Source organism: Nanorana parkeri, unplaced genomic scaffold (genome assembly GCF_000935625.1).
Source record: "Nanorana parkeri isolate BGI_ZX_2015 unplaced genomic scaffold, ASM93562v1 scaffold52, whole genome shotgun sequence".
Lineage (NCBI taxonomy): Eukaryota > Metazoa > Chordata > Amphibia > Anura > Dicroglossidae > Nanorana > Nanorana parkeri.
The window spans coordinates 2,031,825-2,059,514 of NW_017306320.1; the positions used below are offsets into that span (position 1 = coordinate 2,031,825).

Here is a 27,690-nt window from a genome sequence, read left to right on the forward strand (position 1 = left end):
GCCCACTGGCGATCATACCCACCAGTTCACTTTTTGGTTGTGGCGCTTCCCCTGTCCTTTGTTTCCTTATACCAATATGCATGAGCCTCAATCAGTTTGATTTTATTTTAAGAGATTTCTTTTGGTGGTATTTTTAACCTTTTTTAATATATAAAAAAGGCCAAAATTTGATTTAATTTCTTTGTTTTGAAAAACAATTCCACAATAATTGGTGGTCAGTGACACTTGAAAACCCCCACCATGATTTAAAAAAAAAAAATTATCCCATAATCATTGGTGGTCAGCGGCACTTTGATTCCCCACCCTCACCTTGTGAATGGGCTGAATGTTTGTAGACACTGCTGGTGTGTTTACACTTGTGATGACTGTGATTGGTTCATTGGCTCACAAGGTACAAAGCTGCTTTGATTGGCTCTGTATATCTTCACTGTGACCTGAGCTGCCACTACAGAGGTGGCTAAAGGTGCCCATACACTGCTCGATTCTCGTACGAGAATCGAGCAGTGTGAACGAAGACGTGTGACCGCTTCTACTGTACGGTCACACGTCTAGAAAACCAGCCGAAAATCGTACGATTTTTGGCTGGTTAGAACGGTGCTCGGGAGACAAATGCCGAACGGGCCGGTGTGCGCACGCGCACACTGCCCTTCAGCACTGTGGTCATCGGAAACCCGCCCCTCATGGGGCGGGCTTGCGATGATCGAGAGTACGATCTGCCTGTCCAAGATGGGCAGATCGTACGTTTTTTTTAAGTACTTTACAACCATCGCAAGACTATGGCCACCTTAAGAGTCTTCCTTCATTATTATCACCTGCGGAATCTTAGTGTTGTAAACATGAGAAAAATCTGAATCCAGGAGATTAGAGAGTAATTTGGCAAAAGATAACTCTCCTACAGGGGTTGCCTGTAACCTGACATACTGCTTTGTGCAGACTTGTGTGGTAAGCTGTTGGGTTAATCACATTATGTAGATTTAGACCCAAAAGTTTACTTTTTCAGAGTAAGACTTCCAACCTCTTTTAGATTTTTCTTTCTTGACTGCTGATAATTGTCACCTGAACAGAACCTAATGAACAATGCAACATTTTATAATTGTTACCAGAACAGGAGGCTATTTTTCCCCTCCCCCCAATGTTAGTGTCAGGACTTACCTTAAATGATGCCTCTTAATCCGATCATCTTCCTTAAGGTGCCCATACACTGCACGATTCTCGTACGAGAATCGCGGGAAATCCCGCGATTCTCGTACGAGAATCGCGGGAAATCCCGCGATCGTACGAGAATCGTGCAGTGTATGGAAGGCGTGCGACTGTTTCTACTGTACGGTCGCATGTGGGGGGCGGCCTTGCGATGATCGAGAGTACGATCTGCCTGTCCAAGATGGGCAGATCGTACGTTTTTTTAAGTACTTTACAACCATCACAAGACTAAGGTCTTGCGATGGTTGTAAAGTGTATGGCCACTTTTACATGTTCTTTTTAGCTGTCCCTCCAGCGCTGGTACGGGTCTCCGATCCAGCGCTGACTCCTCTGTCCTCCTCTTCTCTCATGTCTCTCCTCGTCTCCCGGCTGAACATCTGAAGTGCGCATGCGCCCGCCCCAAGATCCTTTGCAGCTGCCCCAGACTCTTCAGATGTACAGATGGGAGTTTTTGCATATATCTACTACTTGCTAGCAGTAGATATATGCAAAAAAAAGTGAGGGTTTAATATACCCTTTAATGGGGACAAATCGACAATCAATTTCAACCATTGTGGTGAAAATAATTGAGGTAGCAGATTGGAAATGTTTTTTCTTGAACAAACAAAATTCTAACAGTAAATTTGGTCTTCATTCAGGAAAATCCATTCATTCCAAAATCTTTTTTTTAAAATCTAATGAGGTTTCATAGACATTTGCCAGATTTCATAAGATATCTGGTGGTGTTCTGCATACAAGAATGTCTGTAGCGTGGTTGGTATGAGCAAACATCTTTGGGCTTGTGTTGGGCTATATGATGGCTCGGTCTGTCGGTTTCCATTCTGACTCACTATTTTGTGTGACTTGCTTTTGTTTGCTAAAATGTTTGCTAGAACAGTTTGCTTTAGTCATCTTTTAGTCGGCTTCAGTTGTCTAGAGAGTAGATAAATGTGTGTTATTATCATCTTTATATCGGTAAAGGTCAGAGACGGGGAAGTGGGGGGGCATCGTATTTTAAGTATTCTGTTTTATGTACGTTTACGTGTATGATGTGCACATTTCATTTTTATTTTGTGTACATAGACAAGCGTCATACATTTAGGATATGGTTACTCCCACTGTGTCATCATAAACAGACGCTGCCAGGAATATTATGATGCAATTCTCCTTGCAGCTTCATAGGAAACACTGTGGTGAATGTGTATCAGTTCTGGTGCACGGAAAGGCAATGCAAGAATAGATAGGTTTACTGTAAGATAATAGCGTGTTGTGAATGTACCCTCTGCTGCTTGGATGTAGTACTGTGCCTACATAAAACTTGCCCCTGGTCACTACCTAAAGCTTAAAGTGACATTAAACCCTCAGATTTTTTAACATAAACCAATACTGTAATGTGTGCCTTAACTGTAATCCATGGTGGTTTCCCTTCTCTTTGCTGCTCTTCCTTTTAAATCCTCATGTCTTCTCATGCTTGGGGAGAACTTCCCTTTTCAGCTCAGGGCCTCTTCCTGTAGTGCTGGCTCAGGTTACAAGCCTATACAAACGTATACACAGACACCATGTATCCATTCCTGAGACAAGGCAGTCTGCTGCAAAACAGAAGTTCTGCAGAGCATGAGAACAGATACAGATTTAAAAGGAAGAGCAGCAAAGAGAAGGGAAACAACCATGGATTACAGTAAGGCACACATTACAGTATTGTTGTATGTAAAAAAATCTGAGGGTTTAATGTCACTTTACTTTCACAATAAGAAAATATTGCTTATATACAAGAAATGTGTGTATTCTTACTGGAATCGTGTTGTGCTTTGTGCATTTCTTCCAGATCTGTGCAGTAGTCTAGTGTGAAACTTTCCCTATGTGCAGGAGTTTCCTGTTCTAAAGACCAGTCACTGCTGCTCTCTTTGTATAGGGTGACTGGTCTTGTTTCCACCCACTCCTGTAGTTTTCTGCAGGCAGCCTATAGCCGAGTGGGGCCTACTTGGTCCCTCCCACAGCTCTGCTCTCTGTACAGACTACGTACAACACAGTGATAATGTCACCACCACTTTCTCAAGATAATATCTGTGTTCTTAAAGCTATGTGATGCACACGGTGGATTTATATCCATTATGGCTGTTGTGAAATATATCTTAAGTTCTCCTTAGGGTAACGGGAGGACACAAACTAGCGTCCTCCCGTCACCTTAGGCTCAGTATACCGCGAGCTACAGCTCGCGGTATACTGAGACGCCGCAGCTGAAGCGGATCCCGACAATTGTGCCGGGATCCGCCCAGCTGCGTGAGTGACAGCTGGCTCTGCCTATCTAGAGGCAGAGCCAGCTGTACCCACCCCCTCCCCTGTCCGATCCACCAGTCAGCGCTGGCGGATCGGAGCAGGGAGGGGGGAATCCAGCCCCTCCCCTGTCACGGCAGAGAGCCGTGACAGGGTCGAGAGGTGAGCGAACACCGGCATGTGTTCGCTCACCTCCCGATCTGTGACAGTCTCATTGTCACAGGTCGGCTAGAACTATGAGGTGAGTGAAAAGCACTCACCTCATAGTTCTCCTTTAAATTTTTTTTGTCTGGAGTTCTGCTTTAATGTTCTGACTGGAAATCTGTTTCAGTGACGACAGTAAATCTGTTGCAAAGCTTTCCAAAACATTTGCAGCTAGTTAGGATTAGAGAAGCAAGGGTGATTGGTATAAAAATTAAGCAAATGCATTGTTAATTGAGAATCAGCCTGATTTGTAGTAGACATGCCCATGTTTCTGTCTGTATCTTGCTTATTAAAGTGTATCTCTAGGCAAAACCCTTTTTTTTTTTTTTAATGTTAGTGACCCTAAACTCACAAGTTAAATCTGAAAGAAATGCATTCAAATATCCTAATAACAAAAATGTATTTTATTGGTGTATCACTCGGCTGTAGATCCTCAAATCATCTCTGAATTGATGCCGTCACTGTCTTTCCTTCTGGAGGGTGGCTACTTTTGTTTCCCATGGTCCCTGTGTGTGTTGTAAAGTAGTCACCGCTCCAAGCTCACTGCTTTGATGGACTACAATCTCACATTTAGTTTACTAACTTGTATTGAGATTTTAGTCCATCACAGAAGGGAACTTGGACTGGTGGCTACTTTACAACACACACAGGGACCATGGGAAACAAAAGTAGCCACCCTCCAGAAGGAAAGACAGTGACGGCATCAATTCAGAGATGATTTGAGGATCTACAGCTGAATGATACACAAATAAGATGCATTCTTGTTAAGAGTTAAGGTACTTGGGTGTTTTTTTAAGATTTAACTCCTGAGTTTAGTGTCACTTTAAGTTTTGGACTGTTAGCATTGACCCTAAAACCAGGGGTAAGGGGACATCTACTGGGGACACATGTTCCCAGAACCGTCAGAGAGTGGAATTTCCCTCACCTTTTGAAGATTTCCATTAACATTCCCTTGCATCTCTGGGAGAGGAAGCCAGTGGAGTTTTGCTCACTGGTACACATACCACAACAAATCACTTGGAAGGAGTTTCTTTTAACCTTGTTCTACTCTATCCAATACTTTAAAAAAAAAAAAAAGGTTTTGGCTACACATCCACTTTAAATGTGTTCATCTGCATATGTATCTTGGCACAATGTAGGAATCTTAGGACCGAATCTATAAAATGTCTAATGAAAGGCTTTCTTTATAATTATTTTCCCAGTCTCAACTGTTTATTGGTAAAATGTTGCAGTCTTGCTATATCTTAATCTATCAGAGATAAAGTATTTGGTCTCAAAGCAGACGTCTTCCCTTATGCTTGATAATCACAATTGATTTTGCCTATCGATCAAGATTAAGTTGGATTTTGTCAGTTAAAGGGGATAATCTGATTGGTCGATGGTGCTATAGATAGAAGGAGAAGAGAATTTATATATTGATTGGATAGATAACCCCTTTTACCTGGATAAGTTGTTTGTTCAGTGTGGATGTTTCTCCTGTATTCATATTGCAGCACCTATTGGTCATCAGAGCTAATATACATGCCAAAACCTTTACATGTATATCTCTGTTACAAGATCCTTTGATCACCTTGCCTGATCGCTTTAGCGGCTTAGTAAATGTCAAGCAGCCATTGTGGAAACCTGATTTATGAATAATGCCTTCCCCGTCTCTTGTAATCTTAGGCTAGCACTGATTTACACTTTTTGTGGTAGACAGATGTTGTTCTGGTTTCCCCTGATAGCTTGCTTAGCTAGTCAACACTTTTTATTGCCTGTGTGTTCGGTATACCCACACACAGGCAGAACATAAAAATACTCCAAATTCCCTTACAGCCGTCAAACTAGATGGGCGACTTTCCAGAGCATCTCTGACGAGACTTTTGCTGTGACTTATCTCAGGGAGATTTTTTTTTTCCCCAGCTCCTACCCACATCCGTTTGCTGACTCTGACTCTGGGTTTTGGTTACTCTAAAGATCATGTTTGCTGTACTGTTGCTTATAAAACATGTGCAGGAGGTGAACCTTGCCATAGCTCCTTCCTATGCTACAAACGCCAGGCTCACTGCCTCTTAATGCAATCTTTTTTTTACTTTTTTATTAGACCTCATTTCTGTTTATTGGATGACTGTTATGATTTGTCATCTGCACTTAGTCCAGGGAAAGCATGAGATGGGAACCATTAGCAAAGGAGAGCTGCATTGATTTTGCAGCAGGTGATAATGCAACAGTAGTGTGTAGCATGCTGGGGGAAGAAAGACGTCTAATTTTGGAGGAGCAGAGGTAGAGATTACTAACTCGGCTTGACAGACCTGCAGCCCGCCTCTCGGACCTTGCTACAACTTTCCCTGTGGCTTTGGATGGGATAAGATCCACAGTGTGCGACCTCAGGCTGACGTCTCGGAGAGAGAGAGAGAGAGAGAACACGTAGCAATGACACTGGGGGAATCTCACCGCTATTTTGCAAGGTGACTCCAACCCTGTTTCTCCCACTGCTGCTGGGAAGAAAAAAAACTTGAGAGAGGTCCAGTTATAATGATGGAGGAGGAGGAAGAGTTTCAGTGCCAGCTCCAAATGTACAATCTATGGCCGTACCTTCACGTTAACAAACAGTCCTTTTTCTGACTGCTGAGTGAGCTGTAATTTTGCAGAGGAGGCAATTATCGTGGAATATTAAAAGGAGGAAAAAAAGGACTATTGTGGTATTCATAACCTGCTCAGATCAAAACTTTTTCTTTCCATTCCAAAACTGAAATGCTTTAACTTCTGGGGAGAATCTTGTATCTTTGTTGCTTCTTCAGAAATTTGTCTCAACACTTTTTTTATTGTCTTTTATATTTTAATTGACAAAGACGTTTACCATGAAAATGTTAACTTTTTTTTTTTTTAATCGATAGTAATTTAGTTTAAGAATGAATTAACAGTTGTCAGCTAAACTATTTGCATTACTGAAGTTTCAAAGTTGTTTTTGTTGTTGTTGACTTTTCCATTCTTATTGAGCTTTTTTTGTGTGTTTTTTTTATTGGTAAGCTTTTTTGTGCAGAGTCCATGTTTTACTTGTTTAGGTGTTATGTAATCTTTTGCTGTAGTCCCCATATGCCCTCACAATGTACACTGCTGCAGAACACGTGGAACCTTTAAAAATCAAAATTTATGCTGATTTTGCTTTTATTCATTATCCTGATCCTCTTCCTCCAAACCAAGTTGGATATTGCAAATGACTGTTTTTAGGCCTTTTGTGTCAGTATTGATTTTAAAGGGTTGTCTGTAATCTAGAGATCTTGTCTGGGGTTTTATCTCCTTGGTGGGAAGAGCTTGATTCTGGATGTTTTAAGCCTTTTTGGTGGTGTACTGGCAGTTCTGCATTGGCACAGGTCAGCAGCACTTTTCAGTATGTGTTTCTTGTTTGCACGGGTTGAGGCGCACTGATGACACTTTCTCTGAATAAACGCCAGAGTGCTTCGGCATCTGTAAATAGCTTGATATCTAATGAGGATGTGCTGTTGAGGCAATTGATTGAATATCTGCAGTCGTCTGTGTGTATCTCCTTGCTCTCTGCACACTGCCAGGGGAGGGGGAGAGCGGCAGGATCAGATCCAGCTCCTTTCAGAATTGGAAGTAGCACGGATCCCCTGGGCCAAAAGGCCAGGATTGTTCGTCTTTGCTGCGCCAGTTTCCCGAGAAGAGCGGGCTGTGCCAGGCTGCACAGCCTCTGCGATTACTCCGGCATTTCTGAAAGCCAGTGCAGCACTGCATAGGATGTAGATCCATGTGTGGGATTCTTGGTTGCGTCTCAGAAGTTGGACTCTGCCCAGGCTTTGAAGTGGAGATGGGTAGCACTTGCGATAAAGGTATATGCAAAGAATGTGTTGTTTTCATTTTATATTCTTGATTTTTAAAACATCTGCTCGGATTCAGATCTGCTCTTTTAACCCACTGATGATCTGCAGTGAAACAGACATGGGATTAATTTGCTTAAGGAATAGAAGCGTTTTACCTAGCAAAGTAAATACTAGTAAATCAGGTGGTCCCATGTCCACTTTGAATACCCAATCATGTGCAAGATTTTTACTAGCACATGATTGGTTGTTCAACGTAAACACAGCTTCGTCTTATTCATTAACATTTACTTTGCAGAGCAAACAGCTTCTAATCTTTTAGTAAATCAGCTCTATTGACACCGTTATTATACTTTCCACAGTTTGCAAAATCTGCTTCATTAATTAACGAAATTGTCACCATTCTAAACATTCCTGTAATTTGGCACCTAACTTTTGAGTCTTTCGCTGTCAGTAGACCTGCTCCCATGTTTCTTCCAAACGCTTGTTGATACTTTAGAGTGGATTGATTTATTCTTTTATTAGTATTGTTGAACTTTTTTAGTCACGGGTGATATATTTGGCCTTTTTTAACAAAGTTCAGAGGCCAAAGATGCACAGGAACACACAGCAACCAATTACAAATCACGTTTTACTTGCCTTCCCACTGTAAACTGATAATGGTTTATGTTGTCAAGATGTCCTGCAAACCTGACGTTTACACTAAATAAACAGAATTCAGTGAACGAGTTTAATTCATAGTCTATATACTATACTAGAGCCAGAAAAGCACGGATGCCAAAAAAGTTGCTAATATTAATTAAAATATAGTTTACAACTTGTATTAAAAAAAAGAATTAACATGGGGTGCTGCATTTTAAACCCAAAGTTACTTTAAAAGCACTTCTATAGTTGCAGAACAGTAAGAAGGCAATATAAACCTGTAGCAGTATGTAGAAGGGGCAATCTCTGGCTAATGTGGAACTTTGTGACCTGCGCTGATAGCTTGAATGCAGACTGGCTGTCAGAGAGATGGGCATTTAAGACCAGGCTTATACATGGCCCTGGGCTGCAGACGTTGTCCTAATTAGTATTAAGACAAAGCAAGCCTTGCCTTCTCTTACCACGTTTTTGGGCTGGTTGTCTAATCTTATGTTGTTTACCTCTTACTATAGTTTTCTATCGAATTGAGTCTGGTCAAGAGTCAGCAGCCGGGTAGTCTTTTTTTTGAGCCTTTGTGGACTCCTCAAAAGTTCCTGTAGGCTCTGGGATTAAACTGCTTCTCTCCTAAATTCTATGTAAATAATCCAGTCCTGCATTAAAGCCAAATGTGATTTTTGTGCTGGTGTATTTATAATTGTGTCTGAGTAATGTGTAGATTGCAATCTGTTTATCTTGTAAAGCATATTGTCTTGTCAATGGAATTCACCTGTTCAACGTGCAATGGAATTCAACTGTTCAACTACTCTATCCTAATCCGCTCCCAGAGACGAATGCTTAGAATGTATATGCTTCACTGTCTGCAGAGTTCATTCTTTTTATTTTGTCTGCCTCGAGGAGCCCAACTGTGAAATCTAAAGAGCAATTATCTTTTCACACAAGAAGCTTAAACAAAAAGATGCTTGTTATTGTTTGACAAGCTGCCCTGTTTGTTCTGGTTAGAGAATGGAGTGGGTTTTTGTTTTTTTCCTTGATATTGTTTTTTTTTCTGCTGACCTCATGTCAGGTATTTTCCTTTCTTCGTTCTCATGTCAGGTATTTTTTGTTCTTAATCTGTACAGAGGTGCCAGCCGAGAGGTCGCCACGAAGGAGAAGTATATCAGGAACCAGCACATCCGACAAGGCTAGCTCCATGGACCCTACCAACACCTCTCCATTTAAAGTCTCTGTAAGTTATCTCTTTTTTAATCTCTCAGGTCTCCTACATACACAGAATGGATGCTCTATGTAATCATATTTATCTAACACAACACAGTAATGATAGTCTACAGAAAGTTTCCTGTAGCATTTAACAATGTAACTTATCTGTCCTCGAACACTTCTTTCTTCAACTTTTGTATGACTCTAAAAACCTAGATTAGTGTTCTGATGCTTAAGACTCTGTACTTAGAGGAAAACAAAACCGAAATTCTACATTCGCTATCACAGTACAAAGATCTAACTAGGGATTTTGTGCCCAGAACAGACAGTTTAGAATAAGTTCTGCCACATAATACCATGCCACATATTACCTTCATTTGCATATTATCATGCCCACTGTGCATGGCAGATTTCCTGGGGCAACTCTGGTAAATATAATAGTAGTTGTAGGAATCGGTTTCCTGCCTTCCCTCCCTTTAGTTTGATTTTTGCTAACCTTGCATTCTTATGACTGCTTTGGTGTCCATCTCTAGTTATCCCCTGCCCTGATACCATTTTCTCCCTTGCAGAGAACTGAAGGGCGTAGCTGTAAAAAATAAGTCAAGGCAACTGGACTTGTTGTATTTTTCTTGAGGACATTTGGTTATCCAACCAGTTTTCTCAATTCAGAAAGATTTATTAATCTGGGATTAAATATGGTGAATGTTGCTCCAATCCACATAATCTGTTAGTCGCCACCAGGTGTTGAGTTCATTTGCATAATTGGAGTTAGGAGGTGTTAATGACCTGCCCAGAGAGAGGTGTTAAAACAGAATTCAAGCTTGGCTGGGCATCTATTCAAGCTTGGCTGGGCATAGGGCATAGGAGCTTCCTCTAATAAAGAACAGTCACTGTTGCTCTTTCTCTTCGTGCAGTGGGGCTGGACTTGTCTCCGTCCCCTCCTGTAGTTTTATGCAGACAACCTGTAGTGGGTGGAGTTGTTGGACTCCTCCCACAGCTTTGTTCACAGCACAGGCTATGGGCAGCACACTGATGATGTCACCGATACTTTTACAAGGTAAAAGCTAGGTGTGCAGAGGCATTTGGTGCACACACAATAGATTGATATCAGTTTTGGGTTTTGAGGAATATATTTAAAATAAGTTGTTATGCCTGGAGTTTATCTTTAAGTGGGCAGGAGATCTTTCTCTGTTTTATATAACTTATGGAATGGAACGTGGCATATGTGGGGCTTGTAGGTTGGAATCAAGTGTCTGTGTTGTCATTGCTGACTTGAATTTGAAGATGTAGGCTCAGGGCTGTCATCTTCGTTCAGTACTTGGAAAGTCATTGACCTGAAACACACCTATGCATATCAGGTGTTGGTACACTTAATATGTAGATTCTTGTTCTGGGTCAGTGATTCACCAAGTAGGGGGAAAAAAAAGATACAGATAATGGCTGCAGTACAACAGCTGCTCCCCCTTTCTAATCGGTGAAGGGTTCCCATTTATAGTCTGTGGTTTGCTTGCAATCTTAAGGATGACAAACATTGCATGTGTTTGTCTATATAATATATATTGCATGTATATCTATATTGTGAGAGAAGTATATGTGAATGTATATATTATGCATGTCTACACACTCTTGCATACATATACTGCATATAGCCTGTGACAAACAGTAGGGACTTCTCTTTGACATGTAGCGCTTATTCATTATGTATGTGATTTGTATTTTATTAACCGAGTATGTTATTCTGGTGTTGTGCAGTGTTTCACGGATCAGTCAATATATAGATAACAGCCCATACTTATCTAGGAGGAGAAAGGGTTAAGCAGGCCCACACCATTAGCTCCATTAAGCAGCCGTATTGTGGAAGCAAGACGTCAGGTCTCTGAGCGAGTAATAACCATCAGTGCCTAATCTGATTAAGAATCACTACGCATTATGATTGTACATTAGGTGCAGTTGGAATGCTCCTGCTAGTGTTAATACTGATGCAGCAAGGAGCTGCTTTTGTCTAGCAGAGATTGTAATTGGATGTGAGGGAATGCCGTCTGCCGCTAGTTGCTCTGGTCCTGGTAAGTGTAACAAAAGCCAATGCAGTCAGCAAAAGTGAAGGTCAGGAAAAACCTGCTGAGATGTTCCAGCTGCCAATGCTTCTGTCTTCTGCAGTCCCAGATTTCACCCTCTGAGTACCCAGCACTACCTGGGAGGTAGATCACAATGTGGCTGGGCACTCACAGACAGCCCTGCGTTATGCAGACATGATCGAAGAGAATGCTTTATGCTTGCACAATTATTTCCAAATGCATTTACTCTGTTACTCTGTTAGTTCTAACATTAAATATTACACTATTTTTGTTTTGGACACTAGTCAATTGCATTTGTTTTTGGGCCCTGAAACAATGAGCCAATAGAAGGAATGTTGTAAATAATTACCAGGGGGCCTTAAAAAAAAAATTGTGGGACCCCATTTCGAGTCTCAGCAGATTATACTCCTGTGCCTTACTAGAGAAAGTGGGGTTCTAGCCAACCAAAGCGCACCCAGAAATGTTGATTGTCCAGATTAGTGCTGAGATTACTTATTTTTTGTATTCAATATAATTAATTTATGATTAAGGAAATCTCATTAGTGTGAAAAAAGCCATAGCAACAACTTGGTAAAAGCAGGTTAATCAACACATTCTAGCCTCACAATTAGGGGTGAACAGCAAAACAATAAGAAGCATTTTGTAATGTCAGAAGTGCTCATGCTTGGTAGAGATTTTCTCACATTCCTGAAATCCCTCTCCGACCAATTGTTGTTCATTTTCTTTGCTATGAAGATGAGAGAACTTTTCCTTCAACATGTCTGGTTCACATGCATTTGTTGATCAGTTTGAAGAGTAGATTGAGGCTGCATTTGAACATAGCGTTGCGGTAACCGCACGGTTTTTCGTACAGAAGTTCGTGTTGGACAAAAATACTAATAGTTTTCAATCTGCACCGATGCCGCTTGTTTGCGGCTAGTAAATATTTCGGGGGCCGCGCGGTTACATACCGCGCCCACCCCACAATGGTCTGAGCGATGCACATTGAAGTGCATTGTATTTTCTGTTTAGAGCGGCTCTGCGCATATCTGTACAGCCGAATACGCCCAGCCGAATTTAGGTGTGAATGGAGCCTAAGGCTTTTCCATCAAAACTCTTACTGCCCATGCATTTGCATAGACATATGGACAGTGCTTGGATGTCTTGTGCAGGGTTTCTTTCTTTTACTCCCAAGCCCTCATTCACACCTAGCGTTTTGTAGCTCTTTTTCTGCTTGAGAAAAAAATTAAGAACGCCCCCCATCCCCCCCCCCCAAAAAAAAATTCCCATTCATTTCTTTTGCCTTGTTGACATCTGAGCGTTTTGTTGCCTGTAGTAAAACGCCCGACTCTGCAAAAAAAGAAAGTACATGAGCTTCTTTCTGGCAGATTATGCATGTTTGCTGCGTTTTTGTGCATTAACCCATTTACATCAATGTGTCACAATCTGCTCACAAAAACGCAACTTAATGTACGTGCGGAAAACGTGCAAACACGTGCTACACCAAATGCGCTAAAACCGTGCAGATTTTATGTCGCTCAGGTGTGAATGAGGGCTAAATCTGTATGGAAACTGCAGCTGGTCCTTTTCATTTTTTTTGGCCTACCTGTACGCTTGAATTTAGCTGCTCTACTGGAGTTAAGCTTTAATCTTCTCCCGTTATCTACTGTAGCTTGATATTGCGAGAGCTTTAGTACCACTTATTTTCTCGTTAGCATAATTTTAATATATTTACTATTCAGAATAAAAGAAAATACTGTATATACTCGAGTATAAGCCGAGATTTTCAGCCCATTTTTTTTGCTGAAAAGTGCCCCCCTCGGCTTATACTCGAGTCAGCGTGGTCCAATGGTCAGGAGCTTATACGCGAGTATATACGGTACTTCCATGCGGCCTCGATTTCTTGTCACTAATCTCTAGTAGTTTTTATAACAATATCTAAATGATTACAGCCCATAAAGAGGCTTCCTTTGATATTTGTCTTATATTTATATATTACCTGAGCTCAAGTTAAAATTTGCTATCATATAGGCAACATCTAGAAATGTTAAAGTAGTATTTAACCCCTTGCCTTTTTTTAATGTACTGGCTAATGTCCAGCACATTTTTTCCTTAAACAAGTACACATCTAATTACTCTACCTGCTCACCGCCAGCAGCTTAAGGTCCACAATGCTGCTTCCCTCACACTTCTGGGTTGTCCAGGTGTCCTTCACATGCACCATAAAGCAAGCACAGCACATGTTCCAGCAGCTGAAGGGAGGAGCAGGGGAGTGGCTTGCCTCCATGGCCGTAATCTTCACTGCAAGTAAAACAACTAGTCCATGCATCGAGCCGGGAGCACGCACAGATGGCTCCATGGGTCCTTCTAAGGGGACAGTGCCACTCAAGGGCAGGATTCTGAGAGGCAACATTTTTCACTGCATGGATTGAAAGAAGCCACAGAACAAAAACAGACATGTAAACAAGGTGCTGAGCCAACCTTACCATGTTTTTATTTTTTTATCATCGTTTAACATGCCTTTAATAGTGCTTAAGCATTACCCTGACATATTTACTTTTTGCTTTGAATTCCTTCTGAAACATAGCAGGGCACTTTCTGGAATGAGACTGTGTGCCTAAGCACTCCTGTGCCTACAACCTTACAGATGTATATCTACAGTGTGTAGTTATCTTAAGCTGGCCATAAACTACTTAGATTTTCGAAAGAACTTTCATATGAAAGAACACTAATTGGACTTTCTATTAGTTTATGGTGTCAAATCGATGATCAACTTCAACCATAGTGACAGAAAAACTTGAAGGAGCAAGATGGAAGCTTTTTCTTGAACAAGCTAAATTTTAACAGTGAATGTTAGTTTTGTTCGGGAAACTCCATTCTAAATTCATCGTAATTTCCATCGACATTCGTCAAGTGTCTGATGGCATTATTGGGTTGTAAAGAAAGATCTTTCGTAGGTTCTTTCAGAAATCTTCTAGTGTATACCTAGCTTAAGGCACTGCTGCCTCTAACTGCTAGTCTCACAAGATATGTAGTTAGATTTAGCGGTGTCACTACTGTGCTGCTTACTATTCTCCCTGCTGGAGAAGTTGTAGATGATGACCTGCAGTGCAGGTATCGTTCTGCTTCATTTATTCTGTGAATCTGTGCTCTCTCCACCTCTCCTGCAGCTTTTTCAATATATTCACACTAGTTACTTCATCACTAGTCATCCGGGGTACAGCTTTGACTTGAGGCAAAGCCTTGCCATCTCCAACCAAAGGCGGCATGGCACAGGGCATAGTATGTCGGTAATGGGGAAAAGATCAGTTGCAGAGAGCCTACAGGAAATACTAGTTCGGAGTCCCTTGCTGTTGGTTGCCTTTTTTTGCACAACTTCCACATTACAGGTTTTTTGCTATAAAATACTTGGAACAGCCATCAACACATAAGGTAATTTGCCAGGCGATAATAGCTAATGTTCCATCCACAGTCATACATGCATACATAGAATATGGATAGTTTTTGGCCAGTATCCCATTGGGCTACCAAATTTTGGTTTCTAGAGGGAAACTAGAGCACCTGGAGAAACCTCAAACACACTTCCTACTTCCCTGGGAGATGAACAGTATCTCCCACCACGCAGCAAATATGTATGCAGCCATGAGTTCTCTTAAGTCTGTAAAATTAGCAGAATGACATTACATCTAAATTAAAAAGAGCAAGACTTTTGGGCCATGTTCTGCGCCAGACTGAATATAAACGTTGGGCATTGGCTTTCATACCCAGAATTACTCTTGCTATCAGCAAGTTTGATCACAGTATATAGCTTTACTGCTTGGAGGATAAGATTAAAGCCTGCTTGGGGAGATGACTTGATAGATCTTTGCCAATTGGGCTTGTCATATGCTTGCATTACAGCTTGAGTGACACTTCTTTTGCAGCACAGTGAAAGCTGGTGAGGTTTTGTCACGTTAGGGTGTCTGACCGAGGTCAAACACCATAGCATGACCTGAGGAAGATGGTAATGTCTCAGATTCAAGCTTGGTGGGAGATTTCTAGTATAGCTGGCAACATGAAGAGTGCACAATTATGGAACTGTTTGTGGTGGAAATATTCTCATTAAAATGCATGATTGTAAAACATATTTGTAGCTATTACAAATTTATACAGATGGAACGTAAATGTTTTAGACATATGTCATAGTTTAGCTTTAATTAAACTGTCTAGTAAACAGCTAAACAAAACAAGAAGCACTAGGACGTCATTCATTTAAAAAAATGCACACTGCAACTAGCAATCGCATTGCTGCTGCCATTTTTTAGGACAGGTTAGAAATTAATGTAAAATTAATGCCACAAGCTGCAGATCAGCTGCTTTTTAGTGAAGATCCAGTTAGGAAAAGCAATAATTGATTTTACTATTTCTTTTTAAAAAGCCTGTGTATATGTATGCGGATCTTTTGACCTACAAAGAAACTCTCCATTCAGGAATTGTCAGTCAGGATTCATGGATTGTATGTTAGTCCGCAGTGTAGACACATTTACCCACATTCATGTGCCTGCTTTTTTTCTAGGAATTGCTTGAATATTTTCTTCTATCTCAGTAGAAATGCTGTTTCCAGCCCTCACAATACAGTGGTCTATGCTGGCAGACCAATAGCCACACCCTTCAAAAAAAAAAAAGTGTCCTCAAACAGACTTGTATTGCAGAGAAGGGTGTCTGACCAGGTCTGGTTCCTATTAGACTGCACAGTTATATTTAGACACTTTAGGCAACTGCTGTAACAGGAAAGTGGAGCGAGGACTATACAAAGGCAGTTTGTTAGTACAATGCCTAGCACATATTCATCTCTTTGATTTCAGTTGATTTCAGAAACTGTGCAGTATTAGTCCAAAATTCCACAATTATATAAAGGCAAAAATGGAATTAAAGGAGAATTATGGGGTGATTGAAAAACACTCATCCCAATAATTCAAGCCGACCTGTGACACTGAAGCTGTCACAGGTCGGCTCTATTGATCGGGAAGTCCGTGAACACATACTGCCGATCAGTGACATTCTGATCCTCTCCCTGCAGAGAGTGGTGACTGTCAGTCACTGCTCCTCGCAGTGATTTCCCCCCCCCCCCAGCTCCGATCCTCTAGCACTGACTGGAGGAACGGACGGGGTAGGGGGGCAGGCAGAGTCCGCTGTCAATCAGCCAGCAGGGTGGATCACGACTGTATTGTTGGGATCCGTCCTGGCTGCGACGTGATTTCAGCCTGCTATATGCCGAGTTTTGGGTCACCGGAGGACATTAGCATATGTCTTCCCGTGACCCTGAAGAGGACTGTGGGCAAAAAAGGTTGCCCAGTACATCTCCTTTTTAATAACAAATTCTAATCAAAATGCAGGATTATAACAGTGGTATACATAATTACATACAAGCTTGTGCTAGTTCACCAGTTCTGCTCAATAATTTTTCAAGAGAAATCAGTACTTTTGTTCTCAACTTTTTAAAGGCTTTTTACAATTTTCATACTTTTCCGACCTGTAGATTGCTATTTTATTTATACCTGGCAAAGCAGTGGGCAAATTCAGATAGAACACCAGCAAACCAAGGCATTGGTAACATGATTCAGTTCAATAAAGATAATCAGCCAACGGATTGTTAGTTGTAAATTTAGCTGTAAATTTGCAACTAATGAATAACCGCACAGATCACAGCCAAATGCAGGGGAGCCTTATGAATGTGAAGGTGTCCTAAGAGGAGACAGAACTTGGGCAGGAGAGTAATTGGAAAGTGTTCTAATAAGTCTAGATTTGTTAATGCAAAACTTTGTGTAACTTTTTGGTTGGTTAGAGTTGGCAGGGTGTCATTAAATGATTCCCATACTTCAAAGAATTTTTATGTCCGAGTTTCCTTCCCTAGAACTGTCTTAGTACAATATATTTGAAAAACAAACATCAGTTTATTCAAGAATCGATGTATTGTAGGTGGTTTGGTAAATCCATTTATGATGGATCGCCCTTTTTGCCACCGAGGATATAATAGGAGCTTTCTGTTGCTTGCTGTGATTCTAGCTCCCTGTACTTCCAAAGCACAGAAAATTGCCCAAGCAGAACATCTGTAGTATATTGGGCAACAATTTTTCAGTACTCTTTATCTTAGGGCAAGCACAAAAAGCCAGGGTTAGGCCTACAGATTCATATCCATATTTAAGGCATTTAGGTGATTAGCAGAGTACAAAAAGATCAGACCTATGTGGAGATATATACGCGCCGTGATTAAGTTGCAGTATAATTTCCCTATAAGTTGAAACAGTGATTGAACGCTACTCCTATTAATGGAATTAAGGATATCTGAGGCTTGTCTTGTCGGGAAGTTTTGAATTCATTTAGAGAGACCCGTAGTGCATTTGGCATAGCCAAAATACGCTGTATAGCGAGCATACGTCCATGGAATGGCTCGTTTGGGTGGATTGGGTTCTGGCAACATTTGGTCCAATTAATTTTTGAAAAATCAGGAGACATAAAAACACATATGTAAAAGTTCAGATTTTTTTTTTTGGGGGGGGGGGTTTCTCATTTGAAAGCTGCACATTCAGCCTCAGTTTTAACATTACTAATTATCTTGGCTGCAGTTTCTTTATCTCCTCACCTAGTTTCACATTTCTCCTACTAAATTAAAGTGAGCGATTTCCCAGCTACCCAATATTTTGATGAAATTAGCTGCACCAATCCTTTTATGCATTAAGATACCTCCACTCTCTGCCTCCTTCCCACCATTTTGAATCAATATGTGTTTAATATAATAAGCCACTGCTGGAATATCCCTATTTTTGTGCTAATGCTGTCAGAAATTGCCTTTACCATCATATTCCACTCGTTCGGTCTTCCAGTAACCTGAAAACATCTCTGAATGGCTGTAACTTCTGGGATGTTTCTTATTGCTATTAATTTGCCCTTCCTATAATGCAGAAATATCAAACCCAAATGAAACGTAGGGCTGAATGAAGTAGAGTGACTTTGCAAGAGGCCACCTTAAATCTGCTTAAGTGGTCTTCATCCTTGTCCCAAGAAATACTAAGGCACTCTGTTAAATAAAAATCAATAACTGCAACAACTTTTTACTTCATCAAATTGCAAGAAAATGTTTTCTGAAGTATCCAGCAGAAAACTTGAGGGGTTTAACAGTCTAGACCAGTGGTTCTCAACTGTGGGTCGCGACACCCTCTGCAGTGGGTCGCAGCGTCATGTCTGCATAGGCCGACCCATCTGCATTACTTCAATTAAAATTTAGCTTGACATGGCTTTTAGCCATAATGTTATAATATGCCCAAGCATATTTGCACATTATTGCAGTTTTACCTGCCAAAGCGATCCCCTCCAGTGCTGTAATGTTCGCACTCTGCTCCCTCACCCATGTCTTCTGGGTTCTGAGTCCTTGCCCGATTCAATCAGGACAAGATGATGTTACTTTGTCTCGGCAAGGAAGGAATTGTGCTAAAACTGTACACCGAGCTGCGCATGCGTGGCTCAGTGTACAGTAGGTGCAAGTTAATGAGTCAGAGAAGTGACAACTTTTACCAGACGTCTCCCTCCAAGATTTCATGAGAGGTTGCATGCCTGAAAGGGGGAAGTACTTCTACTGTAATTAGCTAGTCTATAGTGCTCAGGAAATCCCTTTATTGTGTAGTAACTGTCTTTTTGTAAAACAAAGTGTGTGTCTTTTGTGTGTATGTACATCACTTGAAAAGGTGTATAAAAAGAAGGTTGGTATGAAAAAAAACAAAAAAACAGATTGGTTTCAAACTTATATATTGCCTTAAAGGGTAATATCACTTAATTTAACACCACATCACAATATCAATAACTCATAACAAAATCACAATTTAACACCACAAGTCCGAACACCTAGTTTTGAGTCAAGCTAACCTCTGTTCCCTGAGAGCAGTGTGACTTGATACACTTTTTACCTTTTTAGCTGTACTTTCAAAAGGAAAACTAAAGTAGAGCACTTTCTATTTGACAGTTTTTTTGTTGTCATTTGTATAATCTTAAACAGCAACTGTTAAATGATAAAATAACCTTGAGACATTCTTCACTGGAATTCCAGCATATGCTGCTTGCAAAATCCCCATATTTGTACTATAATTGAGATTTGCTGCATATCCATGTTATGCTGGCTGAACACAAAGGCACATTGTGCATGAAATTGCTTATGGGAGCTCAACTAAGCGTTCTGTTGCAGAATGCCTGAAGCATCATTAGAGGTTAATATCTAGATTACTGACATTGATTGTCTAATTATTGTACCCTTTGGTGGGATGCTAGCAATTTCTCATTTACTGAGACAGGACAAGCTTATTTGAGTGAAGTGACGACAACCAGCTTCACAGTAACAGTTAAGTAGGTTGTAAATGACGTGTGGTTAACTTGTCATCCAGGAAAATTGTTGTACACAGTACTGGTGTCATCTTTAAGCACAAATGTCACCTGTCCACTTTAAATAGATTAGAGCTGCAGCTAACGATTATTTTCAAAATCGATTAGTTGGCCGATTATTAAGTTCGATTAATCGGTTAATCGGATAAACAATAAAATACATTTTAAAACATGGCTCCAGTGATGGTACTACTAGTTTGTATTGAGATTGCAGTCCATCACAGGAGCAAGCTTCGAGTGGTGGAAGTAAAAAAGAAAACAAATAGTGTGGTGTGCAATATAGTGAAATGGAAAGTGTAAAATTATACAGCAATGAATGCAGAATGGCACCGGCTATAGAGGACTACAAATCCCAGCTATAATACATTATACAGCACAATGCAGAATACCACCAGCTATAGAGGAATACAACAAATCCCAGCAACAGTACATTATAGCTGGTGGTATTCTGCATTGCGCTGTATAATGTACTGTTGCTGGGTTTTGTAGTCCTCTATAGCTGGTGGTATCCGGCATTGCACCACTGTATAATGTACTATTGCTGGGATTTGTTGTACTCCTCTATAGCTGGTGGAATTCCGCATGACGCTGTATAATGTATTATTGCTGGGATTTGTAGTCCTCTACACAGCGCAGTGCAGAATATCACCAACTATAGAAGAGTACAACAAATCCCAGCAATACATTATACATACAGTGTATAATGTATTGCTGGGATTTGTATTCCTATGTATAATATACAGCACAATGTACCATCAGCTATAGAGGAATACAAATCCCAGCAATACATTATAGAGCACCATGTGTGGGAAAGTGCAGGCTTACCTGAGCAGTCTTCCAGCAACTTGCTTCTGAGATCGGGCCTGTCTATCGGCGGCTGTCATCCCCCCACACCTGCTCCTCCTTACTACATCTCCCCGCGTCCCTGTGCCGATCGTGGATGTGGGCGGGCGGTGAGTGTGAGGCGGGGAGGAGGTGCGGCGTGAAGAGCGTGGATGCGGGCGGGTCTGGCAGCGGCGAGCGTGAGGTGGGGAGGAGGTGCGGCGCGCAGCGTGTGTGGAGCCGTGAACAGGGCCAACTGATCGGAAGCCGATTAATCGATTATTGAAAAAGTTGACAACTTTTTCAATAATCGATTATAATCGATTATGTCGATTAGTTGTTGCAGCCCTAAAATAGATGTGATATGTAAAGGTATTCTATGTAAGAAGTGTGTGTGCCTAAACATGATGGGTAGCTCTGAGAAAAGACTGCACCCATAAAAATGTTGTAGCAAACAAAAGCTGCGACGGTTAGAGATGGTGAACATTGCAGTCTTTCAAAACTAAAGATTTTTTGTGTAATTTTGAATATATTTTTGTGTTCTGGAAGGGAATATTTGTGTGTGTGTGTGTGTGTGTGTACTGTATATCTGTGCAAAAACATATTTATTTCTCACTCATTGAGGGGCACCAGTAGTTATACTGCCACTTACAGGAGGATTGGACGCTGACAAACAAAACTGTAGGGCGGCCCATAATATAACCTCCTACTACTAGCATGCCTCAGGTCTTTGCTAGTGTCCCAGGATGGACATATATTCTTCAGCTTTGCTGTGTTAAAGACCAATATATTTTTTATGCTATCACCTTTTTTCTTCTTTGATCTGTTTTCTTTGTTCTGTCAAGGTGTTTCTCTACATCTCTGCTGGAGCTTTATCTCTGATTGCAGATATTGGATGCAGTCTTTCCTCGGCCTGGCTTTTGGAGCACTGTTTCCAGACCCTGCAGGGTTGGACATTGCAGGGATAGCCTGGTAGTAAACTTTGGGCACTGGGTTCCACACGAGGTGCTACAATGGTGAACTGCAAAACCTTTGTGGAATAAGCATTTTAACTACATGGCCTTTGAGGAACAACATCTCTTCAAACCAGTTCTTCATAATGTTGTCAAGGATTCTGCTGGTGGCAAGAGCACCCTTCTTCAGCAGCAGAAACTTAGGAATAGACCGCAACGTCTTGTCCAGCCCTGACTGTTAACAAATGTCTTTCATTTATTCACTCCCCCGACCCCCAAAGCTTGAATCCCAATATACCTGCAAGTCACTCTTAACTCTGCCAAATTTGCGCACATGCTTTCCCTAGGATGAAGGTGTGCCCCCACTTTCCAGAATGGGAGGATGTTTGTAACCTTTATGGATGCATGGACAGCTTGCATCTTAGACACTCTTGGTCTTTTTGACGTCAAGCAATTGTTTCCCAGATTTCGAAGGCTATTCGCCTTCTGTTTGTCACACATTCGCCAAGTTCTACCAGGTGGACATTTTGGCCTTATCTGATGTTGGCTTTGGGCTTGAATTGGACTACTTTTGGATGCCCCAAAGTTTAATGACTTTCCATGTTCCTTAATAAAATAGGATGTTTGTACTCCCAGTAAAATACTTTTCTTGGAGTGCACCGAGGGACACAGTTTCCTCCCCACTGTGTATGATTATGGTACTCCTTTGCTTTAAAACTGAAGCATGCTGGTTGGTAATGGGAGGGGTAATCCTGGACTGGTGTCCAATCCCCCTCTAGTATATCCCAAAGGTTATAGACTTTGTGTCCCTCAATGGACTTTAAGAAAAGGTTTTTATGGTGCGTACAAAAATCTAATTATTCAGTTACACATTGAAACATATGAGAAACACATGCAATTTATCAATGTAACACCTGATACTGGATTGTCTTTTCTGGGTACACTACGCTATGAAACAACCAATGGTCATTTAGTTTGCTTCTTTAGAACAAATTGGTTAAATTTTGGTACTTCTAGCGCAAGTTAAAGTATAGAATGTACTCTTAGCGGATACAATGGCGTTCTACCATTTTGGGTGGAGTTGGGCAAGTCTGCATCACCCTTCACTGCTGATTTGCAGACCCAGAGTGCAGTAAACCCAACTGAAAAGCAAGTTTGATGGATTCAGTGCTTTCCATCTATCCCTATGGTGTATACACTAGAGGGCAGACTCTTAACACTGCTATAGAACTTTGATCATAAGCATTGCATTGTGTTCTTAACATAACACACTTTGTAAAATTGTGTTGCTTGTCTAGTTCTCGACCTGCTAAACAGCTAACACATTTGTTTGTAATATTGCTAGCTTTTCCAATTATCTGGGGATCTTAGGAATGTATTGTGGCCTCTATGCCTTCCATGATTCCAATATCATCCAGATTTATAATGAAAGTATGGGCAAAATAAAAAAAATGGCATATATGATGCATTATGTCACCATCATTAACACAGCAGTCTTAGATAGGCGAGTAGTTTTAAATAAACTTAAAGTGGAACTAAACGCTCTTATTCTTAAACGAAGGTGCCATCTTAGCCTCTGTTTAGATTAGCTTTTACCATGGTGCTGCACATGTGATTGGCTATGGCACCAGCAATTTGAGGGTTTGAAAGTTTGGTGAAGAGACAACATAAACACATGAGCACCTGTGACGGTTGTCACCAGAGGCATGCTTTGAATGCAGCTGTTTTGGGAAAACATTTAAACCATTTGCATTAACGCTGAGCATTGTAAACGCTCCAAATAGTGTTATATGGTTTGTATTGGCTGTAACTGTCACTTTTGCTGGACAACTGTGTCCACTTGGAAATGTGGAGAAAAATATTGATAAAGGTGTGTGAAATAGAAAAATAAATGTACTGAAAGCTATCATTACGGCTGTTAACCACATACAGTTACCAAAGTACAGTAGTTTTCTCTTCAATGGTCCTTAAGTCCTGCGCCTGGAGAATTAAAGTTTTGAGTTTGATAAGTCTCTGTGGGGCTTTACTGACAGTTCTTTATTTTCCAGACTCTTTGAAAATATGTTTCTATATAATTAGATAGAAGCACCTCACTGTTTTTTGCTTTTTCTCAAAGGGTTTCTTCAGCAAACGACTAAAAGGCTCAATCAAGAGGACAAAGAGCCAGTCAAAGCTGGACAGAAACACAAGCTTTCGCCTTCCGTCACTACGTCCTGCAGAGAGTGACAGGTAAGTGTGTGCGTGCGTGTGTGTGTGTGTTTGTGTTATCCAGTTCTCCCATTCCACAATGATTAACGGTCTCATAAATCTGATGGCAACAACTGACTACAGTGACAACTGACATGTGAATTTGCAGTTATAGCCAGGATATAAAAATACTTGTGACGAGCATCCCCGGGGATCCTGTCTGCTAGTATAGCAGGGAAGATTTATACCATCGTAACAGGATGAAGATGGTTTTATGGCAATAATTAGCTATCTAATTGGGCTGAATATGACACACAGGGATCTCAGTCAGTGTTAGAAGACAGGATAATTGTCTCCAGCCCCTATTCATAACACATCTCAGTGTTTCATTAGCTGTATTAGACACAGGACCACACTACCTCAGACCTAGATGTGCAATTATAACAACAGGATTCACACTACTGTAAGCCTTATTCAAAAAGATTTCTTAGAAGGACTAAAATTCCCATTTTCTTTTTTTTAAATATTTAGGTATATTATACAGCAGCTTATAGGTGTAGAGTTCATTTTAATGTTGAGCATATTTTTGTGACAGGCTTCTTAAAGGAATTGCCAATTCAAAATATCTGTGTTAGTTTGCATAGTGTTAGAGTATATTTCAGAATTCCTAGTGACAAGTCATGGTCGCAGGTTTTGCCCTCTCCTCTATGGAGTCTTACTCCTTGATTTGCAGTAGGAGCAATCGTTTTTCCGTTGCTGCATTTCCTTTCATGTAAATAATAATAATAACACAAAGATATAAGCACCCATTGTCTAAGGTGCACAGATATCACTTCGAAAGTACTCGAGGAGATCTCACTTCCAAATACCATATTTGATGACTCTTTAAGGGAGACATTTCGAATGTATTTAGGCTGTAAGAAGAAATATTGTTATTGGTCTTTCTTTCCTTTTGTTGCCCAAACCTGGGTTTCTGAAGAAACCTTTTACGGTGTTCCAAAACTTTTTGTAGATGGTCTGGCCTTCGCTTTATATAAAATCTTGTCTTGTTTTAACCTATTCTGGACACTGGACTTGCTACACACACCCCCCCAAAAAAAAAACTTTCTTGATGTACACAGGCCATGTTTTGTGTGCCCTCTCTTTCTGCCCATCTGCCGCTCCCCCGTACATCCTGGCAATTCCTGGGTGTCAAGATTACAGCCAGAGGTTTCTTTGTAAATACAGCAGCTGTGGAAGCTGCTGCTGTCAGAATTCGTACCCCCTGAAACAGTGTTTATAAACCCTGTTCAAGCACAAGATCAAGTCAACAATATGAAGTTTTTAAATAAAATGTATTTTTTATTTAACCCCTTATTAACCTTTAGTTTACCCTTATTAACTCATTCTTCCCCTTCTCCCCTCAACTATTTCTTTTTAATTGTGTTCTAATAATTTCTATTTAAACTTAAACAACAAAATTATATAAGTGTCATATTTAGAAAAAAGCAACATTGGAAAAAAATCCTTTATTTCAATTGTAAATAACATTGAAATGCTTTGTACCAGAATCATAATTTTACTGTAATTTTAAACAGAACAAATGTATAATAAAATGGATACTTTTATTTAACAATATCTGTCTAAAGAAGAAAATAGTGCGCATCTTTTAGATTTGATCCTTTTTTTGACTACGGATTACATTAGAAATTAACCCATTTTTCCAAGACATTATCACCAAAAGGTTTGTCCTAAAAAAGCTTGATGTATTTATCCAAAGTTCTTGCAGAATAAACAGACCCATAGCAGAAATGTAAAACTGCTTTGGTCCATACAGGTGTGGGAGCTGAACGGGTTAAATATGGAAAGTGTCAGGTTTCCTGTCCACTTTATTGCATTTAATTCTTCAACTCAAACCCAGCCAGTTTGTAAACTATTTGCTGCTTTTCATTTTTTTTTATATATTTGATCTAGCAGGACAAAATGTGATGTCTGATTTTGTGATAAAAACATTTTATGCTTTGACACTAGCAGAGCTACCAGAGCAAATCATTGGATACCAGAAGTGAGGCTGCAGCTCCCAGTATAGCTAGTGCTTGACTACTGATTGGTCACTGAGGGAATCGTCCCAGTTATTTACTAGTCTATTACTCTGCTAGCTGCTGATTACATCTCTATGTACGCCTGTTGGCTGCCGTTTCCAGCTGACTATGCTGTAGATGATGAACAATACATTTCTTCCAGTCCTTTACCAGGTAACGAAAGCTGAAAATATTGACAGTAATCTCATAACAGACTTTATTTTTAAGATTGTTTAATAATTTTCACTAAACAGGATAAGCTTTGAAAAGTATTATCGGAGTTTAAGATGTTCAAGATTAAAGTAATATTATACACTTAATTTATACACAGTCATGTAACCACTCTGTTCTTCTCTATGAGATGCAGGCAGACCATGGCTGGGTGAGGGGCTGACAGGGTGCTTTACAGAACTTCCTGAAAACATCACAGCACCCTGCCTCATAGAGAAGCTCATAGTGTGCAGAGTAAACAATTTCAGAACAGGAAAGGAGCCTGTAAATGCAATACTGAAAGTAAGCCTGGAATTCAGCTTTAAACTGAGTCATATGATTCCTATTGCTGTCCCATACCAATAGTACTTGTGCATAGAGGCTGTTGTAAGCTCTTTACTGTTCCCTCATTCACATCATAGCTTTCTAGCAATCCCTAGATAGCCACTTTTATACAGTGTGTAAAAATCAAGTTTGTTTTCTGAAATCTAATCTGCAATGCAAAAACTGCCTGCCTGGATACAATACAAACACAAAAATTTCCAAGCACTTACCATCTAGCCTGCAAAAAAATAAAACTGTGTAACAATTTGTCTTAGGCCTCATTCACACAGGCATGCACATCCGTACGGCATGCACGCCTATGCAGAGACCTGCTCCTGGGAGGGACAGGGGCGGTCTATATAGGAGGACGTGGCTACACGCACATCCGTGCAGGTCGGGGTCTTCACACTTAGACGCAGACAGTGGAGGCATTTCTGACTGCCAGCTAATGTCAGTGGCTATGCCTAGTCTCTAGCCATAGCCACTTTGTAGAGGTGGCCACTAAAATGTCCTACCTATGTAGATCAATGACTGCCACTTGGACAGAGCCATCTTTGTGTATTTCCTCCTGCCAATTATTTATCTGCCCCACCCGCATCTTGCCAAGGGTATTAATGTCGACTAAAATGTTTTGTCATCTGCATGTTTTCTCTGATGAAAACAAAATAAAAACGAAGTTATTGGGACTAAAACTAAGCTTTAGTTTTGTCGACTAAATCTCCAGTAGAGAAAATTGCATTTTTGTCATAGTTTGTCCTATTAACTTAGTTTTTTATGTAGTTTTCATCAGTGAAAACATGCAGATGACAAAAACTATGACGCAACATTTTAGTCGACTAAATTAACACTGCTTGCCAAGCTATTTCATATTAAAATCCATGCTCTGGGCAGCTTGCCCCAGCCTTTCTGTTGAGTAAATTCTGCAAATGCTTTCTTTTTTTAACAGTACTTTGCTTTACAAAAGCAATGTATTCATAATCTCTGTTTTATTGTTCTCTGAGTATTCATGCTTAGTCTCTATTGTTTCTCGTTGACTATTCTCTAAAGTTAATGTTCCTCTTCCCACTTAGCTTTTTTGGCAAGAAGGATTTGGCATGGCTTTGTTAGTTTACATTTCACGTTCTAAAATTCTGACCCGGGTTCCTATTTGTGTGCATAGAGTAGATCATCTTTATGTAAAAACAAATCTGACACTTTCCAATTTATTGGTGAACGTTTTCATGATGCTATTGTCTTAGGGTGTAAAGAAGTCTTCTTATATTTTACATGGCATACAAACACTGGAATGGAAGCTTTAGTTGAAAGACATCCCAGATTACAGGCCTGGAAGTTAATGGTGTTGTTACTTTAAAAAAAA

At 40.5% G+C, this 27,690-nt stretch overlaps 1 protein-coding gene across 1 annotated transcript in view; it reads left to right on the forward strand.

The window, feature by feature from the left end:
- Window positions 1-27,690, forward strand: part of RASAL2 (RAS protein activator like 2) — a 302,004-nt gene that overhangs the window by 222,310 nt on the left and 52,004 nt on the right. The window contains exons 5-6 of the mRNA XM_018575279.1: window positions 9,236-9,342; window positions 23,669-23,781. Coding sequence (XP_018430781.1) covers window positions 9,236-9,342; window positions 23,669-23,781 — 220 coding nt within the window. The remainder of the gene's footprint in view (window positions 1-9,235; window positions 9,343-23,668; window positions 23,782-27,690) is intronic.